Source organism: Diabrotica virgifera, chromosome 8, assembly GCF_917563875.1.
Source record: "Diabrotica virgifera virgifera chromosome 8, PGI_DIABVI_V3a".
Taxonomy (NCBI): Eukaryota; Metazoa; Arthropoda; class Insecta; order Coleoptera; family Chrysomelidae; genus Diabrotica; species Diabrotica virgifera.
In genome coordinates, this window is record NC_065450.1 from 77,373,905 (window position 1) to 77,400,226 (window position 26,322).

Sequence of the window (26,322 nt, forward strand, 5' to 3'; positions counted from 1 at the left end):
TTTAATGGGAATATTTATAGGGGTCGTGTGATACCTCATTTGAAAGGGTGTTCAATTCTCTACTCAGTAATATAAACATTAGTATCATTATTCATACAGGGTGACCAAAAAAATAATTTTGTATGTAATCTATTTAACTCAAAATACATTGTACTGCTGTCACAAAATAGAAAAAAATGTTTGTTTCACAAACAAATATTTCTTTTCGCTTAAATTAAATCGCAAACAGCCTCCCACCTACCTCTTGGCAGTTTGATCACTTAATTTAAGCGAAAAGCAATGTTTATTTGCCAAATAAACATTTTTTTCTACTTTCTGACAACAATAGAATGTATTATCCGTTAAATAAATTAACTACATTCTTCTTTTTGTGTCAATTAATTTAATTTAAAAATAATTTTTTGGCCACCCTGTATAAATAATGATATTTATAACGGCGGACGTTAGAATTTTTATTAATTAAATGCTCAACTAGAATTTTAGTATTTATTATTTAATTTATTCATCAAAATCAGCTTAAACCCAAACAAAATTAGTATGGTTGAATAGGTAGGTAGGTATTCTTTTTCTCATGATCATCTTTCAGTGCGTCACAGTTTTTCGATTTCTCTCTAACGCATTAAATTGTATGTGACAGAAAAAAAGGCACGTCTGGGAATACTTCGGTAATTATTCTAGTTCGGTGATTATTCTAGTTGTCGATAGATGGCGCCATAATCAAAAAAGAATTATTTATTAAATAAAATAATAATATTATCAATATAATCTGTACAATTTATAAGACTATACAAATGAAAGAAAATACCATTTTATAAATGCAATAGACACAATTGATTTGGTTTTATTCCAAATTGAAAATAAAATTTGACAACTGTCAGATTTAACTAAAATGTCACGTTAGAATAAATGTCATAAATATGTATTATCACGGACTTACCTTTTTTTCTATAATTTGTGACGCACTGAAAAATGTTCATGAAAAGGAGAATAGTTAAAATTGTAATTACGCATTTAATTAATAAATATATTCAAACATCCGCCTCTGGTTATTTGTCAAAAAGTTGACGTAAAAATAATTATAAAATTGAAAAACGTCAACTTTTTGACAACTAACCATAGGCGGACGTATGAATATTTAATAAATTAATGTGAAACTACAGTTTTAGTATCTATTTAATTTTTTCATCAAAACGAGACTAAATTGAAATAAAATTAGTATGATTGAATAGGTATTTTCAATACCTTTCAAGCGAGGTATCACTTGCCATATGGTCCCTTTTAAAATTATCGGTCACAGTGGCAGACCAAGAAAAAGATGGTGCGATAATTTAAACAATTTAGGAGGCTAATATTGAAGAAGAAACAGGCTTTAAAGCCTACATACAAGAAGGAAGACGAAGAAGAAAAGTCACAGTGGCGTTGTAACGTCTTCTGTCACTATTACGTCACTTGTTACGACTAGATGAGAAGCCTACTTCCTTTTATTTTCTCCCTCCAAATTTCACTTTTATAAGTATAACCGTTCAAATGTTCAAAAGATAAGAGGGGGGAACAGACTTTTGGCTAGCACTGTATAAAATTCTAATTATTATTAGGTATACAATGACGAAATAATGATATGTCAGCATACACTACTTTCGCCATTAGTTCATCAATCAAATGAAATAAAACACCAAGTATTTGGAACAACAGACAGTGTTGTTACGACCAAATATACAAGCGATTCTCTTTATTGGTAATCACCCATTTTTATCACTGAAAGAACAATATTATTTAAAATCTCAGTTTAAGTTTAATCTCCCATACAAGAGTGACTATTTTTGGACTGGTTAACTAGATAATATGGTAAACATGATAAATATGGTAATATTAACACTTTGATGCAACTGTTATTTATTTATTTATTTATTTCTTTATTATAATTCGAACAGGCTGCAAATTTTTATTGAATCAATCTGAATAAAAATGGTATCATGTTCTTATGTAATCATTGATTCATGCGAAATCTGACCTTATAATATTTAAAAACCACACAGAGACGATAGCTGCTTTATATAATTAAATGTGTGTACATTATACCAATGATGAGATAAAACTGATCGATAACACTTAGCAAGGGAACTGCCAATACATTTATCGTTATTTCACAATTAGAATCGGTAGATAATAGACATATATTTGTTACAGTTAAAATAACTTGATGTGATACAGAAAAGACAGAGACCTTTTTACAACGGAACCAGAAGAAAAGTATGGCCCATGCACCTCCGGCGAGAAAGAGAAAGCAGTCGCAAGAGCATGACATTCACAAGTTTCAAGGAAAAGAATCCATATTAACTTCACAGATCGAACTTTATATCGAAGATGTCAAACCGAAGATTCCTGATGGAGGTTGGGGATGGATGATAGTGTTGGCGGCTTTTGTGGTGAACGGTATTTCTGAAGGCATCAGCTTTTCCTTTGGACTGCTCTATGTGGAGTTTCTGAACGCGTTCGATGCTTCCAAGTCAGCGACGTCTTGGATTGGAAGTCTCTTTTTAGCGATGCCGTTGTTAGCAGGTAAGCTATTTCTATAATATATTCTATACATTCTATAATATAAAATAATTCCTTCACATATGGCTACTTTCCACAAAATTAGAAGATAGCTCTGGTGAAACCACTGCACAAGAAAGATGATCCAACTAAAGTGAAAAATTATCGACCCATCAGTCTTCTCTCGTCCTTCTCTAAGATTTTTGAAAAAGCTATGTATAATAGATTTGAAAATTTCTTCAGGTCAAAAAATCTTCTCAAACAAACACAGCATGGTTTCCTAAAGGGCAAATCAGCTGATACAGCTATATTTGACTTTGTTACTAAAATACTTGAAAACTTGGAACTAAAAAACAAAACATTAGGAACTTTTATAGATATGTCAAAAGTATTTGACAGTTTAGATCATCAAATACTGCTGATCAAACTTGAAAAGTATGGAATACGAGGCCCAGCTTTACATTGGATAGAGTAATTTATCACAGGAAGGTCACAGAGAGTTTGTCTGGAAACTAATGGTGAGAGAACACTCTCAGAAGCACTGAATCTCGAGTTGGGGGTACCCCAGGGAAGTGTTCTTGGACCTTTTTTATTTCTTGTATACATCAATGATCTTGCTGAATCTGTAACAGATGAATCATCTAGCCTTATTAATTTCGCAGATGACTCAAATTATCTGATTTGGGCCAAAACTGTTGAAGAGTTGCTCTTAAAAATAGGTGAAAATCTGGAGAGGTTTCAGTCTCGAGGTCCGATCATGAATATGGTAAATATTCAATCAGACCACATAGAAACATCCAACTCTGTCAAATTCATAAAAATTCCACAACAAGTTACCATGAGCGTTAAAACAAGAGATTCAATTTGGAAGATTTAAAAGAGAGTTATTTAAATATCTGGTCATTGTAGAACCATATACTGTGGTGGAATACTTGAAGTATTAGTTGTTTTTGTTTTTGTAACATGAAATGTCTAATTTTCAACGAAAACTTTTCGTTTATAAATTTGCAAAAGTCTGTGTGTTATTGCTTTGCCGCTCCTGAAATATCTAGAGGCCACCTAGCGATGGATTCCTATGTAGTTTTGTCTTCTGAATCCAAATCTGAAAACGGAATTTCGCTATCTCTAACTATCTTCGAGATATCCGACCTCAAAGTCGTCATTGTGACGTCACAAGCCTCCTTTAAATTGTCATTTTCTTCCGACATAGAAACGTTACTCTACTTTCTTTTCGTTTGACGCAACTAAACGTCAACATAAAATTGAAATGTCAGATAAACAAATTTTATTGATTTATGTTAATGTAATGTTAAATTACAGTTCACTATTTTCATGGAAAACTGTTTATTTTGTATTTATTTATTTTTATTAGATATCAAATCTATATTATACGAGGTATGTCAAAAAATATGAAGTTCGATCAAGATTAAAGTATCTTTATTTTTCACAATATTAAAAAATGTTATTATAAAAAGTTGTTTAGAGTTAAAAACTATGTTTTTCTGAAGCTATGTCCTTGTGGCATTTTTATAATTAAGTATTTTCGATGGGAAATAAGCCACCATTTTACTAAAAAATGAATTTATTAACGTTTCGGCACCCAAGTTTTATTATTTTGTATTTTGACAACGACACCCGACTGGGCGTCGAAACGTTAATAAATATATTTTTTAGTAAAATTGTGGCTTATTTCCCATCGAAACTACTTAGTTAAAAACTATGTTCTAATATGCAATTACTTGTACATCCTTCTAAAGCTAAAAAAAATATTTGAAAATTTTTCTCAAATTACGGATACCAATATCATTTTCATTCATTTTAGTATTAATTTTACGAAGAAAAGTTATTCTTCATAAACAGATCTGCATGATCTAAAATCTAAGATGCAATCATCATATATCAACTTTTATCAATTTTATACGAGGTATGTCGAAAAATATGAATATCGCTCGAGAGTAGAGTACCTTTATAGTTCACAATATTTAAATTAGGATATAATTGCATATTAAAACATAGCATTTAGAAATTTTCCATATTATGAATTTAAATACGTAAATAAACAAAGCTTTCGTTATAATAATCATTTTCAGCTTGTTAATTTTAATTTTAATTATGATAATTGTTCTATGTACTTTAGATTTATACAATCTCTTTTCTTTTTACTTTTACTTCTATTTGACGTTATTTGCTCAAATATGTAAAAATGTTATGCAAATAAAAATTATTCTATTCTATTCTATTCTATATTTTCCTTATTCTTCCTGCTTCTTTAATAGACTCACGCCTCTTACATCTTCGGATATCTCCTCATCAGGTATCCAGGTTGCCACTCCATCTCTTCCATGGCCTTCCCACACTCCTTCGGCTTCGGCCGTTTGGTGATCTGTCTCGTGCTATCTTTACCAGTCTTCCTTCTCCCATTCTGCTTATATAGCTATACCATTCTTTTTTTTTTCAGTGTTATCTCGGACAATTTTCATTTCACACGTTTCCATCAGTATTTTTGTCCTTATGGTGTCAGATCTTATTTCCGCAGTGTAAGTCATAATTGGCCTAACTACTGTCCTATAAATCTTGGCCTTTGTTTCTGTCCGTAGATGAGTGTTTCACCTGTGTGTTTAAGACATCCTGCTATTCTCTTTGCTTTGTTTATTTGTTGGGCAACTTCCGCTTCTAATCTTCATAACTGTGCATTAGTACTCCCAAGTAGCTGATACTTATTTCTTGCTGGATTATTTTGCTGTCCACTTCCAGCTTGCTTTTTATTGGATCTTTAGATATTACCATACTCTTTGTTTTATTTGGTGATATTAACATGTTGAATTTTCTTGCTGTTATATTAAACTGATATAAAAGTCTTTGAAGGTCATCTTCATTATATGCACTAAGTATGGCATCATCTGCATAGCATACCATAGAGATAATTTCTTCACCCATTCTGTATCCTATACTCAGGTTTTTGACTTTATGAATAATCTCACATTAATCTTATGAATAAAACCTCACATCATGAGGTTAAACAGGAGTGGGCTCAATGAGTCTCCTTGACGTATGCCTCTTTCCACTGGTGTCGGCTACCGGCTAGGAATAAACTAAAATAAAACTAAAGTGCTATAAACTAAATACTATAAACTACATATAAAATGTACCGGGTGTCCCAATAAGAATGGCTCTCGGCCATATCTCAGGAACCGTTTATAGTGCAGCTTTGAGAAAAAAAAAATATTTATAACAAAAGTTGCCTCGGGAAAAGCCTAGAAATTACTTTCATAATTGTAGGTCCACCGATAGAGGGCGTAATTGAATATCAAAAATTAAAAAATCTAAATTTTATAAAATTTACCTAATGAAAGGGCACTGGAAATCCAATCATCGTATTCTTCATAAAATTCTGAGCATATTTGATTTCATAAGATTAAGTCTACCTTTGCAAATAAGAGGTGGGCGTGAGTGGAGACCTTCTTATGAAAAAATGGCTGTAAGTCCGGTTCTGCTAAATCGAATTTTGCATACTTGGTCTTATTGAAAACAGCTCTTTAACAAAGATATCTTAAGAAACGTATAAATTTTAAACAACTGTTAATATCACCGGCAAACGAAGTTAAGGAAAAGTAGTGTGCTATAGAAAAAACAAAGAAACATTTTCCAACAATATAAAATATAACAAAGAAATAAAAGCAACTACTTACTTAGTGACGACCTAACTGTTCAAATTATTGTTGCCCATCATTTTCGATACAAGCATTTACTCTTTCAAGAGTAGATTGAACAGCAGTCTCAATTTCGGCTTTCGCAATGCTTTGAATGGTGTTTCGTTTTTTCTAGATTCTAGATCATGTTTTCTTGAGTAGTAGGCCTAGCGGCAGAAACAAGGTCTTTAAGCCGTAGCCATAAATAAAAGTCTAAAATAGTTAAATCTGTATTCAATCTACCCTTGAAAGAGTAAATGCTTTAAAAGAGAAACTTTATTCTCCATTTTAATGACACTTTTGCATTTATATAGGTACATGTTCGCTATAGCGTTGATGTATGCACCACTTAGGCCTGCCTTCGTCAATATTATAAACACTATTTTTAAGGGTACCGTATCATAGGCCTTCTCTAAGTCAACGAACACTAAATGGGTCGGTAAATTTCTGGCTACTATTTTATCTATAATTTGTTACTCTGATCTTCTATTTCCTCATATTGGTTTTCGATTCGATATTTTATCAATCGACCGTACAACCTCCCAGATGAGCTAATAACGCTTATACCTCTGTAATTTTTACATTTCTTTTTGTCAGCTCCAATCTTCTGGAATGTTTTCTTGTTTTATTACACATTTATTAAAGCTTTCAGCCAACAATTCTATTCTATTAGTATAATCCCATAGCTTTCTTGTTTTTCATTTCCTTTAAGATTTGTCTTATCTTGTCACCACTGATTGGCTGTACTTCGTCTTCGTCTATTGGATCTGTTCTGAAGTCTTTTTAATTTATTTCGCAATGTGTTATTGCTTCCGTCAATAGAGATTTGTAATATGCTTCCCATTCTGCCATACTTATGGGGTTTAATCTTTCGATTCCTTTGTGATTTTTTCCTGAGGTTTCCTATAATCTTCCATGATTTGTATAATACTTGAGTTCCATCCATATATCTGTTTATTTCTTCACATGTTTTGTCCCACGTTTCGTTTTTTTTTTTTGGTCACAGTTCTCTTAACTTACCTATTTATAGTATATGTGTTTTCCAGCCTTCTGGATTTTGTGTTTGAAGCCAGTTTCGATAGGCTTTCTTTTCTATCTGCAATCTTCACTACTCAGTGAGAGAGGCAAATTCTGCTATGTGAGCATTAACATCGCTATTTTTTTATTAAGTGAAGTGAAGTGGAATAGATGCAATAGTTTCTATCTAATTTCGTTCAACATCCTCATTTCTCTAATCTACTCGCCCTAACCACCGCTTGAACTTTGTATCATCGAGAATTCATTTACTCGATTGGGTAAATAATTATCAGCAGTATTATCTATAACACATAATTGTAACATTGTATATTACACGCAAACTACTCCTAGTTAAGTGCACTACTCCTACTTAAGTTAAGTTCAGATAAAAGAAAACTTAAAGTACTTAATTGAAACATAAATACACAAAAGTATTGTAAAAATGTTCGAAAATTTATATAAAAGTTCGTCACACAGCACAACAGTTATTGGTGGTGGTGTTATCATCTCCTTCTTCTGCAGGTGCCATCATCGGTAAATGTATCCTCTATTTTGACATATTCGTCCTCCTCTACTCCATTAGAATCTCATAGTCAGCTGTTTATTCGTAGGAGAGTATACCTGCCCCTACGTGAAGCTTGGCCCCATAAATCGGTAAGGCAGGAAATGACTTTGGCGCTACTCCGGGCTCCATTAATTCTCGAACTGATAACTTCGAGGTCTCCTCATGAACAGCGTCAGCAACTACAGAAGTTGGCTACATCACAAATGGGCAGGGGCGGCCCGTCAGGGTAGGCAAGGTAGGCGCCGCCTAACCTCTTCAAATGTACAATAATAAATTATTTATTAATATAATATACTTATTTCAAAACTGTAATTTATAAATTTTGATACAATACCTAAGTATCTAAAAATCTAAAATAATACAAAGCTACTCTTTAATTCATCTCTGAAGTTGTAATAATTATTGTACGCTCCCCGTAGCGTAGCATTACTACGACGCGACGGCTTTACCCTAGGGCAGGCTCTCTAAAAAGTAGCCGAACAGAATTCGCATTTTGGCTCACTCTTTACGCTAAGCACAGCGGTTGTATTGTCGATTGCCTGGCCGTGTATTTTCGGGCTATAGGTAGGATAGATTTTTTTGAGCCTTTGACATTGGTTGTGCCGAGCTGCATCTCGGAACTGCCAATTGCATGTTTTAGGATCTTGACTACCAATTCTGAAAAAAAACGAAAAGTTCGAATTTTGTCCTGAAATTTGGTATGTGGGGTTAGATAATATTTATTCTAACAATTTTTCCAAATAACTTTTTGCGATATCTCTAACGCGAAACAAAATATTGAAAATTCGTCCTGTTTGTGAATTCGCAGTAGGCCGCGTTTAAAATTTAAATTTCAGTTGACTATCTTAAAAAGTGTAAACCATCAAAATGAATGACTGCAAAATTTCAAATCTGTATTTATTTTGATAGCCGAAATATAAGGGTGTTTTTATCTTAAATGCGACACACTGTATACAGGGTGTTTGGTAAAGAATGGGCCATAGCTTACCACTAGATTCCTGAGGTTAAAATATGTCGATTTGAGCTAACTTACCTTAGTACGAAAGTTGATAATAACCGAAATACAGGGTGTCAAAGTTAAAACTTTTATTTTATTTATTCTTAAAGATTTCATAACAGACATGGGATAATAACACAAAATTTGATAAGCGGGGATTTTTTGAGACGATGTTGGAAATTCCATACAATTGATTTGTTGTGTAAATAGTTCGAAATCATGTCCCTTTTTTCCCTTGTCGACGCTAGTGTTGTTCTTGGCGATCAGGTTATCGAAATCCACATATGTCGCGAAGAAAGGGACTTTAAACCACTTGAAATCCGGAATTCTGTTCTCCCTGCGACACCGAAGATGACTTGCATTGAGACCACTGAAATGTGAAGACGTGAAATAGTGTCGACCTCGTTGACGCGTCCTGATTGTAAATTGTAAGTACCTTGTATCTTTACCTTGTATTTTGTTGTTACCTATATGTTTCCTTTGTTTCGATTTTGAGCTATTTAACCACCAACCAATTTGAATATGTTTGTATTATTATTATGTTTATTGCGCCTATGAGAGTTTCTATTCATCTCTACCAGTAGAAGCCATAGTAAATTGTAGATATTGTAACTATTGTTGATTGCTCGTTTTGATTTTATTGTTGTTTTCGTTCAATACCTGCTAGTAACCATACAGACGAGAAATCTAAATTCGCCACCAAAAATGATGTATTATCCAGAGGGCGCCACATACGCCTTTCAGCGCTCATTTAATATGTTCAAATTTTTTATTACCCACTCTACATACTTTCTAAATAAAAATTTTATTCTGTTAATATTTTTACTTACAAAAGGTATACTACATTCATCTCGCTAAACTCAACCGTTTTCGAGATAAACGCATTTTAAATCTGCGAGGCAACATAATTTTTTGCATATCATTGTAGTTACAGTTACACCCGAAAAATAACTTAAAATCATAAAAATTTCCCAAAATGTATCTCAAATTTCTTCAAATGGAATTTGCGATGCAATGACATAAATATGAGAACTGGCACACTTATTATGGTTTCAAGTTTATTTTTCGGGTCTAACTACAATGATATGCAAAAATTATGTTGTATCGCAGACTTAAAATGCGTTTATCTCGAAAACAGTTGAGCTTAGCGAGATGAATGTAGTATACCTTTTTAAAGTAAAAATATTAAGAGAATAAAAATGTTGATTCAAAAACTACGTGGCGTGGGAGATAAAAAAATTAAACGTATTAAATGAGCCCTGAAAGACGTATGTAGCGCCCTCTGGGTAATAGATCATTTTTGGTGGCAAATTTAGATTTCTTATCCCAAAAAATTCCGCTTACCTACCAAATTTCGTGTTGTTATCCCATGTCTGTCAGGAAATATTCAAGAATAAATAAAATAAAAGTTTAACTTTGACACCCTGTATTTCGGTTATTATCAATTTTTGTACTAAGGTAAGTTAGCTTAAATCGACCAATTTTAAGCTCAGGAATGTAAGGTTAAGCTATGGCCAATTCTTTACCAAACACCCTGTACCTATATAGGTATGTACATATTATTATACACTATATGTGTCGCCTACCCGGATACTGAGGTCACGAGCCGCCACTGCAAATGGGAAAAGGGCTACATCACAAATACATAACTAGTTTTCACATGATGATGACTGGTAAACCAGTCGAAAACTAGTTATGTATTTGTGATGTAGCCCTTTTTAGGGATTTTAAATATACCTTTTATACAGGATTTTTGTAATGGAGAAGTTAAGAAGATTTTGAATATAAAATAAAATACAGGGTGTTCCATTTAAAAAAACATAACTTTGATCTGTCACTATGTTATCGAACACCCTGTAACATTCTAACTAATTTTGTAATGTGAAGTTCAAAGTTGGCTACAATTTTTGTTTTTAACTTTTATCGCTATCCACTACTATAACGGGTCTACGGAGCTTTACCCCGCTAATCAATCACCCTGTATAATAGTAGTTAAATATTGCATTGTTAGCTAGTTCTAAGCTATTCTGAAAATTTCAGGTACCTAGGTAGCCTAGAACTATTTTTAAAATGGATTACAAAATTTGCGGAGACCGTGACAACAACCAAGCCAAGTATATAAAAACGTTTTAAAATAAAGTAAGTTAGTTCTTCAGTGGATTTTGGCTCCGAGTTTGTAAAGAAACGCTATAGAATCGCTCGGTACATAATGCATTCCCGATGTGTACAAAATTAACACGAATAATATATGATCAATTTTTAAAACATATTAAGAATAATTATTGAAAAATAAAAATGGTCTGTATAATCAAAAAGAAAAATTTTAAAGAAAATTGAACGCAAATACATATTATTTTGTTTTGATGCCAGCTGACGATTCAGCTGAATGAAGTTTATTAATGTAATATAGAGGCATGTGGATATTTATCTACATATTATTTAGTGTTAATTCGAGGTTTTTATGTTTTAGGTCCAATAGGCAGTGCGATGGTAGATAGATATGGATGTATATATATGACAGTATTGGGAAGTTTGATCTCAACCAGTGGATTTATCCTCAGCATGTTTGTAAAATCATTGACTATGTTGTATATAACATTTGGAATTATAGGCGGAATAGGTAAAGAACTCTTTATTTATCAAAGATATATTTATAGGAGAAATGTAAAGAGATCGAGGATCTTTAAAAAAGATACGATTTCTTTATTATACAGAAGAAAGTTGGAGAAATTACTATACCATAGACTATAGACGAATGAAAAAGTACAACGCTGACCTGGGCAGAATACGTCGACAAATTGTTCGATTATAAAAAAAAACTTACCCCAGAAGAAATAGTTACCGATATTACAAAAGAAACATTAAAAAAAAATGAAGAATGGGAAAAGCCCTGGACCTAACATGCTTTCTATTGAAATACTCAAAATTAAAGATGAAAAGCACATTGATGTCTTGGTGACACTCTTTAATAGCCAAATTTATAGTTCAAGCGTGTTGTCCAAAGACTGGTTAACGTCGATCTTTATTTGTCTCCCCAAAAAGAAAAACGCAAGAGAATGCGACGATTACCGTACGTTTAATCCCTCCTCTACTAAAGTTACTACTAAAAGTCATCCATATAACCAAATATATCATAAACTGGACATAGTATGATACAATTGATCCAAAAGATGGCATAACCCAGACCCAGACATCCAAAGTGAAAGTTATCCTCCAACACCAAATTGTTCTATATGGTCCACATAATGTTCAGAAAAAAGTCACACCATTTTGAGCGTCGGGTTTGGGGGGGAGAGGGGGAGAAATCGGTAAATTCGTAGTTTTTTACGTTTTTCGTCAATATTTCTAAAAATATGCTTTTAGTATGAACAAACTACTATAAAGAAATGTTCTACATTAAATTTGAAATAAAAAAGGCCCGATGCATAATCCTTCCTAAATGAACAGTTCCAAAGTTACGGAGGTAGTATAGTATAATTGGTCCAAAAAATGCCTAACCCAGACATCCAAAGTAAAAGTTTTCCTCCAACAAAAAATTGTTCTATATGATCCAAATAGTGTTCAGTAAAAAGTTACAGCATTTTGAGCGTCTGGTTCTGGGGGAGATGGGGGAGAAGTCGGTAAATTAGTAGTTTTTTTAGGTTTTTCGTCAATATTTCTAAAACTATGCCTTAGCGTAAAAAATGTTCTATACAAAAAAGTTCTACATAAAATTGAAAATAAAAAAAAATCCGATACATAATTGTTATAAAATCAACGGTTCCAGAGTTACGTAAGGTGAAAAGTGCAGGATTTCGATAGGTACTTTTTATATTTTTGGGCAATTGATGACGATTTTGGGTGGTGAGGTTGACGTTTCTTCAAGGGCTTATCACTAACATACCATCGGCCACTGAAATAGCAAATGTTATTAACAAAACACAATCTTGTTAAAGAAAATTTCTTTCATCAATAATAATATTTATAAATTACACAAATAATATAAAAAGTATCGAAAACCCCAACTTTTCGCCCTCCGTAACTCTGGAACCGTTGAGTTTATAACAATTATGTAAAGGACCTTTTTTGTTTTAAATTTTATGTAAAATATTTTTGTATAGAACATTGTTTACGCTAAAGCACAGTTTTAGAAACATTGACGAAAAACGTAAAAAAAACAACTAATTTACTGACTTCTCCCCCATCTCTACCCCAAACCGGACGCTCAAAATGGTGTAACTTTTAACTGATCAATATGTGGACCATATAGAATAATTTGGTGTTAGAGGGAAACTTTTACTTTGGATGTTTGGGTTGGGCCTTTTTTGAACCAATTATACTATACTACCTCCGTAACTTTGGAACCATTCATTTTAGAAGGATTATGCATAGGGCCTTTTTTATTTCAAATTTAATGTAGAACATTTTTGTATAGACGGTTGTTCATGCTAAACCGCAGAGTTTTAGAAATATTGACGAAAAACGTAAAAACTACGAATTTACCGATTTCTTCCCCCTCTCCCTCCCAAACCCGACGCTCAAAATGGTGTGACTTTTTTCTGAACATCATGTGGCCCATAATATAGAATAATTTGGTGTTGGAGGATGACTTTCACTTTGGATGTCTGGGTTTGGGTCTAGTTATAGACATATGGATCTAGTTATGGATCGCGAGCCACATGTGACTCTTTGAAGGAGTATTTGTGGCTGTCAATAAATAATGTCCTGAATTACTTTTAATTTTTGTGTTTCAAAATGTCTTAAATTACTAACAACAAATTTAAATAACTAAGTGTAACATTAGGACTTAGACAAGGAGACCCCTTCACCGTTGCTATTCAATTTGACCTTAGAATATGTAATAAGTAAAATATCATCTATCCCGTGGACTTACCGGGTCACAAATGAGGAGATCCTTAAAAAAATGGGGAAGAACCGAGAGCTACTACAAGCCATCCTGCAAGAAAGAATAGTTGGAAAGCGAGGTCCAGGAAGAAGAACATCCTGGTTAAAGAACCTCAGAATCTGGTTCAACAAAACATCTGTGCAGCTTTTTCGCGTTGCTGCAGATAAAATATAGATTGCCATGATGATCGCCAACATTCGTCACTGACAGGGGGATTTGCGAATCGAGGATCAAATTGCTGGAATTTGATGATGATCTAGATGCAATCCCCCATTCTACAATAGACATGAGAGAGGTGTTTTCACAACTCAAGGAAGAAACAGGTAGTCTGGGCCTTCGAATAAATGAAGATAAGACGAAATACAACTGTATTGGTGACTCTGTATGGTACTGAAAACATCGTCAGACATATAAAAGCTTAGATCAGATGGACAGGTCATGTAGTAAGATCAGAGGAAGACAGAGTGTTAATTACAGTGTTTTTTGAAGATCAGTGTTTTTTGATTTCGGTAGATCAGTAGGCCGTCCCAGAAAAAGATGGAAGGGTGATGAAGAATCGAAGTACCCTGAATTAATAAAGGCGGTTTATAGCATTATTTGAAACAACGATGTAAACCATTTTATTTCACTTTAAAATTCTTGAAATTCAAACAGTGAGAGAAAAATTTGATACCTTTTGCACTTTTTAAATAATTGTTTAGTTGCGGCTCCCGAAAAATTTCAAATTTTGAAAAATGGCTCGGACTATCAAGGAGCTTGTCCAAACATAGACAATAAGCAAACACAATATAGAGTTCGCAAGGGCCTAGGAATGGGTGAGGCTCTTTTTCACTTCGAAGGTGCCTAGACGACGATCTAGATTAGACGTGGCATGAGACGGGGAACCGTATTATCCCCAATACTTTTTTAATATCGCCAGATCCTGAAAGAAGCTCTCGAGGCAAAAAATCTAGAAAAATACATTGATTATGTCCATACGTTAGTCTTGATACTGAGGAATAATAACTCGTCCTCAAAAATATTTTTAACGGCCTGAAGGAAAACAGACTATGGCGCAGGCGCTATAATTTTAAGCTTTACTTACTTTATAGTGAACCTAGTATTCGTAGGTCCATCAAAATAAACAGACGGCGGTAGCTAAACTACTTTATAAAGAAAGAATGGACGAGATGGAGTCATCGAAACACATTATCGTCAAAGACCGGATGGAGTAAGGAGAAGATTTAGGGCCAGAGCACGATTTAAGGTCCAAGTGAAGGCGATTTACGAGTGTTAAGAGTATGAAATTAAAAACAAAGACGAAGGATATGAAGGATGGAAGCTGATTCTGGAACAGGCAAAGACTCACTATGGGTTGTAGAGCCAATGATGATGATGATATTTTAAACACTTATAGAGCGATCGCTTCAAGCGTACAAACCTGATATTATTATCAATTAAAAACCTGGTTTAACAACAAATCTACTTCCTAAAAAGCAAAAACTGTAGTACTATTTTTTAGGTCGAGCTCTTACATTTGTTACCGCAGTGGTTTCCATTGCATTTTGGTTCGAAAAGAAAAGAACTATAGCGCTAGGCCTCGCAGCTAGTGGTACCGGTGTAGGTACCATCGCATTTGCACCTTTAACGTCGCTCTTCATCACCGAATATGGATGGAGGGGAACCGTTTTGCTTCTAGGTGGAGCATTTTTGAATATGTGCGTATGTGGAGTCATGATGCGAGATCCAAAATGGATACAGGATGAGTAAGTTGCATTAATTAATTTAACTTATATCTTTAAGATGTGTTATATGTGGCCCACTGGCGAAGCGTCCATGTAACCACTGTTACCATTGGTAACAGTTAAAAATCTTGCAAATAAATATTTTATGACGATGAATAATTCTATTTACCAATAGAAATATATTATTATATTATGTGGTAATAGTACCTAACTCAGTAAATATCTCCCTAAATAGCCAACTACTCGTAGACACGAAAATATTGGCGAGTTTATGTGACTCCGTTGCACTTTATTATACTCTGTTACCAGACTCATTTCTGGTGACAATGGTTATATACGCACGCTGGCGCTCGGGACCGGGTAGTGACTGAAAATTTTGAAGAAGCGACGGCATAAGCGCGCTGTGTATCAGTAGGGCTGTTAATACCAAATTTAAAATTAGTGACAGTACCTATAAAAAGTGTGCGTGCAGTTAACCATAGATGAGTGTCGCTTCTTAATTGATCAACTACTTGAAAAGTAATTCTCTTTGTATAATTTTGAAGAAAAAAATGAGATTATTAAAAATGAAACACCTATTTTAAGCAATTTAAAAAAGGAATCAACAAAAGTAGTTCGATATTTTAAATTTAGTTGGTACAGTGAAAATCCTTGGTTATATTATCGTTGCAAGAAAAATATACTGTATTGTTGGCCATGTCTTCTGGTTTCTACAGAAAAATGGGTGGACCAGGTTCACGATTTAAATAGTGTTAGATTTTTAAAAAGGAGACATGAAATTTCTCCGTTACCTATATATATACCCAATTTGATTCAGTTTGGCAAAACAAAAATCAAAAGTTCTCTTAACCAAGCTTTTAAAGCAAATATTGCTAAACATAATGAGTTTGTTCAAAAATAGATAGATATATGGTGTACCTTAGCACACCTATAAGAGATACTGTATGTTTTTGGGCCAAACAAGAACTAGCGTTTCGTGATCATTTTGAGTGCGACGACTCTGACAATCGAGGCAATTACGGGGAATTGTTAACATTAATTGCCAAAAAAGATCAAAAATTTTGTCAACATCTAGAATCATCTGTTTTTTCGAGAGTTTCAAGTCATATACAAAATGATATTATTGAAGCTACACTCACCGGCACAAAATTCCGCCACCCAAAATTTTTGATTAAGTTTGACAGTTTATAACTTTATTATTTGTGCTCCGATTTTCAAGATTCTTGCACCAGTTTGTAGGTACATGTATTCATATTGTTTGGTATTATTCCGGTAACAAAAATTTTTGCTTGCATGTCATTGTACAGAGGTGAAAGGAAGCGTTGTATTTTCTCCTAATTTTAAAAAATTCTGTGGAAAAATGGAATAGCTGATTTTGTTTCATAGTCCTGTCATATTTTCCCGGAGGCATCATCAACATTTTATTTTTTGAATTTTCAGAATATCTTTTTTCTTGTAAGAGCTGTACCATTTTTTGTAAATAAAAACACTGATTGACTCATACAATTGAGGTTGGATTGATAAGATTAGAATGGCCCGCATGCAGCCCAGATTTCAATCATATTGAGCATTTATGGGATGAATAAAAAAAGCTATCTGCCGTCATCCTAGGCCTCCAGAAAAGTTGGTACATTTATGGCCCTTGTAGAGGAATATCGGGCTATTCCCCAAGCAAGGAAAACACATCTTTATTAGATGCTAAACAGATTGCGAGCAGTCGTTGCTACAAGAGGTGGACATAACCGCTATTGAATTGTTTTGTTTTCTTGTTAAATTTGTTTTGTTTTGTTAATTTTAGTGCGTTTGATATTTTTAATTAAATAAACCTTCAAAGCAGTGTTTTTAATTACAGCTCTTACAAGAAAAGAGATATTCAGATAATACAAAAAACAAGACTTTAGCGATACCTCCAGGATAATACAAAAAGGGTATGAAAGAAAATAAGCCCTCCAATTTTTCCACAGAAATTTTTAAAGTTAGGAGAAAAAACAACGCTTATATTCACTCCCGTATAATGCCATCTAAGCAAAAAAAATTTGTTACCGGAATAATAGCAATTGACATCAATACATGTACCTACAAACTCGTGCAAGAATCTTGAAAATCGAAGTACAAATAATAAAGTTATAGATTGTCAAACTTAAAAATTTTGGGTGGCAGAATTTTGTGCCGGTGAGTGTATATATACATTTAGCCATATCTTCATTTTTTTTAAATAAGATCTTTTGCATCTGGTTTTTTTAACACTTCAGAAAAAGTCACGCGTCGCCACTGATGTGGCCTTTACAAATGTAGAAGATTTCTCTCCTATGGTGCTACAGTCCAAGTCGAGCCCTGGACTCCCCCAGCATCCACCTCCAAGTATCTCTGCTCATAGCTGGTCTCCTACAGTTCTTCTTCTTTTTTAGGTACCGTCTCCTCCAAGGAAGTTGGTAATCATCACAACTTTTCACTTTTGAGATTGTAGCTCTGAACAAGTTAATGAAACTGCAATTTTACCACTTTTTCAAATTATTGAGCCAGAAGATGCGTCTTCTTCCAATACTTCGTTTTCCCTGTATTTTCCCTGCATTATGGTTTGTAGCAACACATATGTATCCCCTCTCATAACGTGACCGAGATATTGTAATTTTCTTATCATAATCGTATTCATGATTTCCTTTTCCTTTTTCATCTTTCTGAGGACCTCAACATTTGTTATTCGATAATTGATGGATTCGACCGTTACTTGATGGAAGTTCATTTTATCTCACAATAAAACACTGAAAAACGTTTGTTTTCTATACTGCCACAAAATTTATTACAACTATGTTATTACTACAGCTGTTTCGGCAAAGTGCCTTTCTCAAGTGATATATTTTACAATGTGTTTGCCTTTTTAAGTCTAACTGAAGAGGTTGAGGAGTGGGGAGCTGTTTGTCTCGAGTTAGTCATTCAGAATTATATTTGTATTTTTCAATTTATTAATTTCCATTGATTCTAAAAAGTAAAGGCCTTAAGCTATCACTTTTAGAATCAATGGAAATTAATAAATTGAAAAATACAGATATAATTCTGAATGACCAACTCGAGACAAACAGCTCCCCACTCCTCAACCTCTTCAGTTAAAGACTTAAAAAGGCAAACACATTGTAAAATATATCACTTGAGAAAGGCACTTTGCCGAAACAGCTGTAGTAATAACATAGTTGTAATAAATTTTGTGGAAGTATAGAAAACAAACGTTTTTCAGTGTTTTATTGTGAGATTTGTTATTCGGTCTACCAACTTATTTTTAATATTCTTCGATAGGTCCAAATCTCGAATGCTTCAAGTCAATCTCTAATTTCTTTCTTTAAGGTCCAGGCCTCCACCCCATAAAGCAGCACTGTATATTGAACTTAATTTAACCTAACCTATTTCCCATTATATACAACCGGTCAGTACTATTATAACTATTAGTAACAAATTCATTTTTTAGGGCACGCGTGAAGAAGGCCAAAAAAGCTGCAAAAAAACGGAAAGCGAAGATAAAACGAGAAAATACGCAGCTGCTTTTGCAAAGGATTAATACTACATTAGATCTCAGCGAAAAGAATCATTTTAGATCTGTAGTGGACCTTCCAACATTCGTCAAAGAAAATGAAAAAGCAAGTAATTTATTTTAGATTTTCTATAGTAACTCCATACATAGGCGTAACCATGGGGGTTTTGGGGGTTATAACCCCCCCCCCCCATTGGGGGATGTACTTTGAGCTCTATACGCTTAACACCATAGCCCTCAAAGACCTTCCAGTAGTTGTAACCCCCCCCCCCTTAGGCTCAACCTGGTTACGCCTATGACTCCATAAATATAATGGAGTAGTGATAAGTCCCAGATGTAACCAATAAATCTTAAAATTCTCGTGGAACCACTTTCTGGTAACATCCTTAATCTCTGCCTTTTATCGGTGGTTCCATGAGAAATTTCAGATTTATTGTTTAGATCTGGGACTTATCACTTCTCTTTAATAGATGTCATCTTTTGCGTTTATTTTCATAGTTCTGCTTAAATAAGCAGCTTGGTTGCATTTCGATTCAGAGGTAGTCCCACTGAAGAGGCCTGGAAAGACAGAAACATACGTATGGGGCTGGTGGATCAATTATGAACCAAAATGAAACAAGCTGTTTTTTAATTTTTCATTTTACTCATATTTTGAGCACAACATATCAACTTTCATTGGAATTTTTCCTAGACGAATAGACGAAATGTGACTGCATATTGCAGAGTCCCTTTAGTTTTCTGTATTCTTCGTCTCCTTTCTTTATAAATGTTAAAAGGCAGAGATTAAGGATGTTACCAGAAAGTGGTTCCACGAGAACTTTCAGATTTGTAGTTTAGATCTGGGATTTCTCACTTCTCTTTAATAGATTGCGCTACTGAGCATTCGATACGCGCAGCTCGGTTTCGTTTCGATTCAGAGATGTACATGTAGCTCCACTGAAGACGTCTGGAGACACAGAAACGTATGTATGGGGATGGTGCACCACCTCTGAATCTGAACCGAATTAAAACATAAGCTGTTTTTAATTTTAACTATATAGTATTCAAGTAAAACCCCAGCGACAGGTCAATTTTTGATTAAAGGGGACACACTTTTTAGGTATTTTTGATTATTTTACTTTCATCCCTAAGCCCGGGTACCGGCAAGGGAGGTCAAAAAAGATATTGTTTTAATGTCCTTGAAATTCCCTGTCTTTACATTTTTAAATGCGGTAGAATACTTTATTTTATTTATTTAAAAAAGCTTCTAAACTTACCTACTTAATTAGTTGATTTAGTACGCCAATGGTTTAAATTTTAATTTCATTCGTTGCCCAGCTTTTGTTTTTTGACACATTTGTCGCACTAAGTAAATGATATGATATAAACACATCAAGAACATGAAATTAAGGGATTCTATTGTTAATATCAGTACTAAGCATTCCATTCCGGAAAGACTAGATAGAATTTCCTTGTATTTTATGAACAATAAATGTACCAATGTGACAGCTCAGCAATTTAATGAACGATATCAAGATAAATACGACTGTAGAAAGTAGCTTTTTCTATGGATGCTATACAATGTGCCACTTCTCTCACTACTTACATACATTCAAAACGAAGAATTTCTAACGCAGTGAGAAAAGTCGGCCATTTAAGTGAGAAATATTTTTTCTCACGGGTTCTCCGTTAGTTTTCCTAATGATTGCTGTTTCCATGGTAACATGCACAATACAAACACAACTAATATTAACTAAAAAGGGTAGTTCCCTGGTTTGGCTGTATACCATATAGTTCAACAAACTCTAAGTTAGAGTCTCTAACATGAAGTAAAACCACTTCTATGCAATAGGTATAATTTACAAAGGAAATTATACCTATGTATATTACAAAGTAATGTATGTATACTACAAAGTAAATTATACCTATTACACAGAAGTGGTTTTACTTCATGTTAGAGTTTGTACAATTAATATTGTCAAAAAAAAATGTGTTGAAGCAAAACTTACCAGGAATTACCTTTCAAAACTGTTCAAAAATAACTGTTAATTAGAATTTTAAATAAATACCGTATATAAATTTTAACAATATTAAATACCTACATGTATATGTATTTTATTTCAATTTATGTATATAATATACCTAAAAGCACCTAAATTATTTAATTTTGATGTTTGAACTCTTGACAAAAACGCATCCATGGAAAAATACAGTATACAACACATAAGAAAATGGCATATTTCTCCCTCGCTTGATTTGCGACACTCGCCTCGTGTCTGCGCTCGTGAGAAATATGCCTTTTTTCTCACTTGTTGTACAATATACTAATATTTTTTGCAAGTAAAGTAAAGAGTTAAAAAATTCAGGAAGCTGGGAAAATTCAGTGTATGAACTAGTGAAGTTCTAGCATTACAACATGTTCTCCTAGCCTAGATTCCATGTTAAGTACAAGGCAAGTACTAGTATCTGTATTTGGAATTATCTCCAAAGCTTGGGGGCCAAACCATTTTGAAGAAGAATAAATTCCATCCATATAAAATACTCTTATTATGGATGATTGTGACCGCCGCGCCATTTACAGTTTTGTGAAATATTCAGTAAGCGAGCAGGGATTGATCCACAGTTTCATCTAAATAGTTTTTCTCCGATGAATTCGATTTTATTCGATTCGATCCGATTTTTTTTTTTGGGGAAGATCCAAAAAGTAAAATCTATAGAACACCACCCGTATCTTTAGAAGAATGCCTAGGAATTATTCCACAAATTCTTAGGAATCAAAATATTAATTAATTTTTTTTAATAAATCAAATAAAGTACCTGCTGGGCCGAATTTAAAAATTTTAAAACTAATTTGTAGGGAATAGCAAGGGTTCTCAAACGATATTTTATTTGACCCCCATTGCTATTAAAAAATGTTGGGGTGGTGCTTACCCTGGCTTAGGGGTGAAAACAAAATAATCGAAAATACCAAAAAAATGTGTTCCCCTTTTATCACAAATTGGCCTGTCGCAGGATTTTTCAAAGATGTTGCAGTTCCTGATAATTCTTCTGTGTCGTTTTCCTCCGGCCATCCTGTATATTAATACATTGATTTTTCTTTAGAATCCTAAAAAAATATGTTCTTTATTTTTAGGTACCTCTGGAAGTCCTTAATAGGTTAAGCGAAAATAAACAAATGTACAAAATAATACTGGAAAACTATCCAAACATGGTACCATCGAAAAGCGCCTCTAATCAAGACCTGCATGTTCAGGAAAATGGATGTAAGACAAGGGTTCCTGTAAAATTTTCGTTACAAGTTCAGGAGGAACCTGAAGATGAACAACCAGAGGACAATAAAGGTGAAAATGGTAAAGTAGAAAATCATACGAGTCCGTTATTGTATACAATTCCTGAAGCAATTGAAGAACCAGAACCTCACAGTTATTTACAAATAATGACAATGTCCAGTCCTAATTTATATAACGCAAGCAGGAGTACCAGACGATCTGGTAAAAGTCCCTCAAAAGAAGTCCCTCAAAAAGTAAAAAAGGTTGGTATATTTTATTTTTTGGGAATACGTTATGTTTATGTAGGAAATAGCAGAAATATAATCATCTTTTAATATTCGCTTGTCCACTGTTGGACAGAGATCTTCGTCATAGTTTTCCACCTGTTTCGATCTTGTGTCTCCTGCATCCAATTCCTATGGCAACATTTTAGATCGTCAGTCCAACTTATTGGCGGACGATTTCTGCTTCGTTAGGCATCATCTCTTGGTCTCCATTCTTGTATCCGCTTTGTCCATCTGGTATCTGTCATTCGAGACAAGGGCGGATCCAGGGAGGGGGCCATGGCCCCTCCCGAGAATTTAAAAAAATATAAATTTAAATATTTGCAGTGTAAATGTTTTTAGTTTCAAACACATATTTATGTACAGTGGAACCCCGATAAGTCGGCCCCCGATAACCCGGAAGTCCGGCTAACCCGGACCAATTTTCATCAGATAAACATTTTGATTTTCAGTACATATTTTGTATTTTGACAACGACACCCGATCTGGGCGTCGAAATGTTAATAAAATTATTTTTTCAATTTAATTGTGGCTTATTTTTCATCAAAATAGTTAATTATCAGATAAATATTTCAACAATAAAAATGTATGTATGTAATATAATATTTGAGAGATAATGTGTATTTGTGTAATTTGAACTCTGCGATAGTAAAAATGACTCATGGCACACGCCGGCAGAAACAACAGGCACCTGTCTATAGTATTCCTTTATTCTTTATTTCATTGCCAACTGTGTTAGCATTGTTTAAGAAAGACTAGTTATTTAAAAAATTCTTTTTTAATCAATGGTCTTAGTTTTCACTGTTCTTAATACATAATAACAAAACATCGTTCCGATTTTGACTGTATGAATACAGTATTGTATTGTTCGCTTCCATTTGCTTAGGTTTGTGTTTGCATGTTTTTAGTAATTTATATGTGTAGGTCTGTGCATATTTATATATATATATATATATATATATTTCATGTTATTTCAATTCTAACGGAGTTTATCTGCAAATATACCGTATTTTATTTTTTACCATATTCTCCGGCTAACCCGGATTTTCGATAACTCGGATCGGCCGCGGTTCCGATTAATCCGAGTTATCGAGGTTCCACTGTATGTACAAAACAGGGGATAAATGTGTTTTCTGGACTAGAATTGAACAAAAGCAGTAACGGAAGCTTCCAGAATGACATAGGATATTTTGTAAATCAAAATGTTAATAATTTTACAAAGTGCCAATTGTTGTAAGGACTTTGGCAGTATCAAAATAGTATCAATTTCCATATTCTGTACACACAAAGAATAAAAAAATGAATGTGTGTGTACTTTGTACGCACGTAAGAAGTTATACTTCTACTACATATTATGTGATTTTTAAGACAATACCAAAAATTTAAAAAAATAAAAGAATAAAACGCACACAAACACATTGAAAAATGCCACAAAGAAAAAATGATTTCTGAACGATAATAATTGTTGACAAAAATTTTAAATACGCATTTTCTGAAAAAAAAATTATATAACAAATATACTTACAATCATAAAATGCATAAAAAAATAAAAAAACAAAAACTTGCATCGGGAATCGAACCCGTGAATTTCGGGGCGCTTTGATTCGTAATCGAAGCCTAGACTCACTCGTCCAATTCCACATCATTTGTCATGTGGAAAAATAGGGTAACTGAACGTTTTACTGTTTGACAGTTGTTTTGAATATAATTAAATTATGTAATTTAAATTTTGTGGGAGAAAATATTAAAATATAACAAAACAGTAAGAAAACAATATATTAGATGAAGATTGGTAGAACTTTTGTTGGTAATCAAATTAAGTATGTAAATCAAAGCATTACATACCTACTAGATAAATAAATCTACGCCAAAAAATCATAATTTAAAAATAAAAATCGGACCTAATTTGGGATTTCTCTCTAAAATCCCCATTCTTGAGAAAATAAATGTACAGTAGAGCGTCGATTATCCGAACGTCGATCAACCGAACGACCGCTTATTCGAACTATCGACTCCCGCGTCCCGCACTCGAATACCGAGCAAGCGTTAGTAATTGACGCTTAAAATATCTTTAATTTTCTTCAATATTGTATCCAAAAATAATTTTATGTTGTTGCAAAGACTGCACTTTTTTGTTTAGTTGCTAGTTGTCATTATCAAGATATAAATAAATATGTAGGTATATAAATATGACTTTTATTCACTTGTGGATAAATATGTATGACTATAAATATGTATCAATATATTGTAGTTCGATTATCCGAACAAATCGGTTTTCCGAACACCTATGTCCCCCAATTAGATCGGATAATCGACGCTCTACTGTATTTCAACCTAATCCAAATGTATTATAATTATTATAATCCAATATGATTATAATAGAAACTACTTACCAAATTAGAATGAGTTTTCCTTGTCCAAAATAGTCCAAAAGTCCAAAAATATAGGTATATGAAAACTATTTAAAAAGGCAGTATAACTATTAACTAACTTTTGTTTGTTGTTTCTTTTCACACAAATTTTAAAACGCAACAACCATAAATAATCTTATTACAGCTGTGCCACAGCCGCCATATTGAATAATTTTTGACATGTCATTTGAACATCCAATCAGAACAAAGTTATAATGCTCATGCGCCGGGATCATAGGTTTTAACATATAAAAATTCACCCTCATATCGCCGGTAAAGAAATATAACTTCAAAAGAAATGAAGCGTTACTTGGATCACCAGCACTTAGAACAAAGGAGTTGGTGGATACTTTCGCGCATTCAAAAGGGATTGTTTTACAAGTATTGCGTTTTATTTCTGTAATGAAAAATATGGTCACAATGGATCTCAGCCCAAAGCCTTGTCCCGAAACCTTTAACATCTTTCGAGAAACTCATGGGCAAAGACGGGGCCATACAAACCCATGAAAAAACAACACTCAGGAGTGCGTTCAGGTTGACCTGGATTTTCTACAAAGTTATCGCAACCCGCAAAATCAGTCATTAATTAACCAGATAGACTCTCAGAGGTCTAAACAGATACGAGTACAAGAAAATAGAGAAAGACTACGACCAAGAGTAGAGTCTATAGTGTTCATAGGTCGACAACTAACGGCCGTGAGCGGCCGTGGAGTAACGAAATAATCGCTGGCCTCATACGCCAGTGTACGTGGGTTCGATCCCTGCCAAAGACAAACCATTTTCATTTCCAATAATGACACGAGCCGTCTCACCGTGCCTCGGAGAGTACGTTAAGCCGTCGGTCCCCCTGGGCTAGTGTACATCGACACTAGTTACTTGAAACAGGGTTAAAGATGTAATTGGCGCTGGAACTATCCGAAAGGATCTCCCCGGCAAAAATGCCATACGATATTATTATTATAGGTCGACAAAATATTCCTCTAAGAGGCCATCGTGATGATGGGCTTCTGCTTCTGGACGAAGATGAAGGACCTAGCAATGAAGGGAAATGTTAAGGTTTAAAATCGCATCAGGAAAAAAGACTCTTAAGCAACACCTATCCCCAGCATCTTCCCGAGCAAGATACATTAGTAGCACCAGTCAAATCAATTGATAACATCTTGAGGTGAAGAAATAATTTAACAAATAATGAATCAGGTTCAAAGTGTAAATTATTACTGTCATATTTCACGAAACGGCCGACGTATCCCACGTGAAACAGCTTTATTAATTAGTGAAAATTAAGAAACAAGGGAAGAACAAGGTCTGACAGGAGAAGCATTGGGAAAAATAGTAATTAACTTGTTAATAGAACTGCACTTGGATCCGAAGAAATGTGTAGGAATCGGTACTGACTTGAATACTTTAATAACGATAAGTTTTGAATGTATTTATGGCACTCAGT

At 33.8% G+C, this 26,322-nt stretch overlaps 1 protein-coding gene across 7 annotated transcripts in view; it reads left to right on the forward strand.

The window, feature by feature from the left end:
- Positions 1-26,322, forward strand: part of LOC114332180 (monocarboxylate transporter 13) — a 216,540-nt gene that overhangs the window by 178,976 nt on the left and 11,242 nt on the right. For 5 of the 7 annotated variants that reach the window (XM_050657559.1, XM_050657558.1, XM_050657556.1 and 2 more), the window contains 5 exons: positions 2,188-2,559; positions 11,274-11,423; positions 15,190-15,433; positions 18,873-19,041; positions 22,048-22,446. In XM_050657559.1, the coding sequence (XP_050513516.1) occupies positions 2,253-2,559; positions 11,274-11,423; positions 15,190-15,433; positions 18,873-19,041; positions 22,048-22,446 (1,269 nt within the window). In that variant the 5' untranslated portion in view covers positions 2,188-2,252. Of the gene's footprint in view, positions 1-2,103; positions 2,560-11,273; positions 11,424-15,189; positions 15,434-18,872; positions 19,042-22,047; positions 22,447-26,322 lie in introns of those variants that run through there. The other 2 variants (XR_007699988.1, XM_050657554.1) reach the window with 1 other exon arrangement.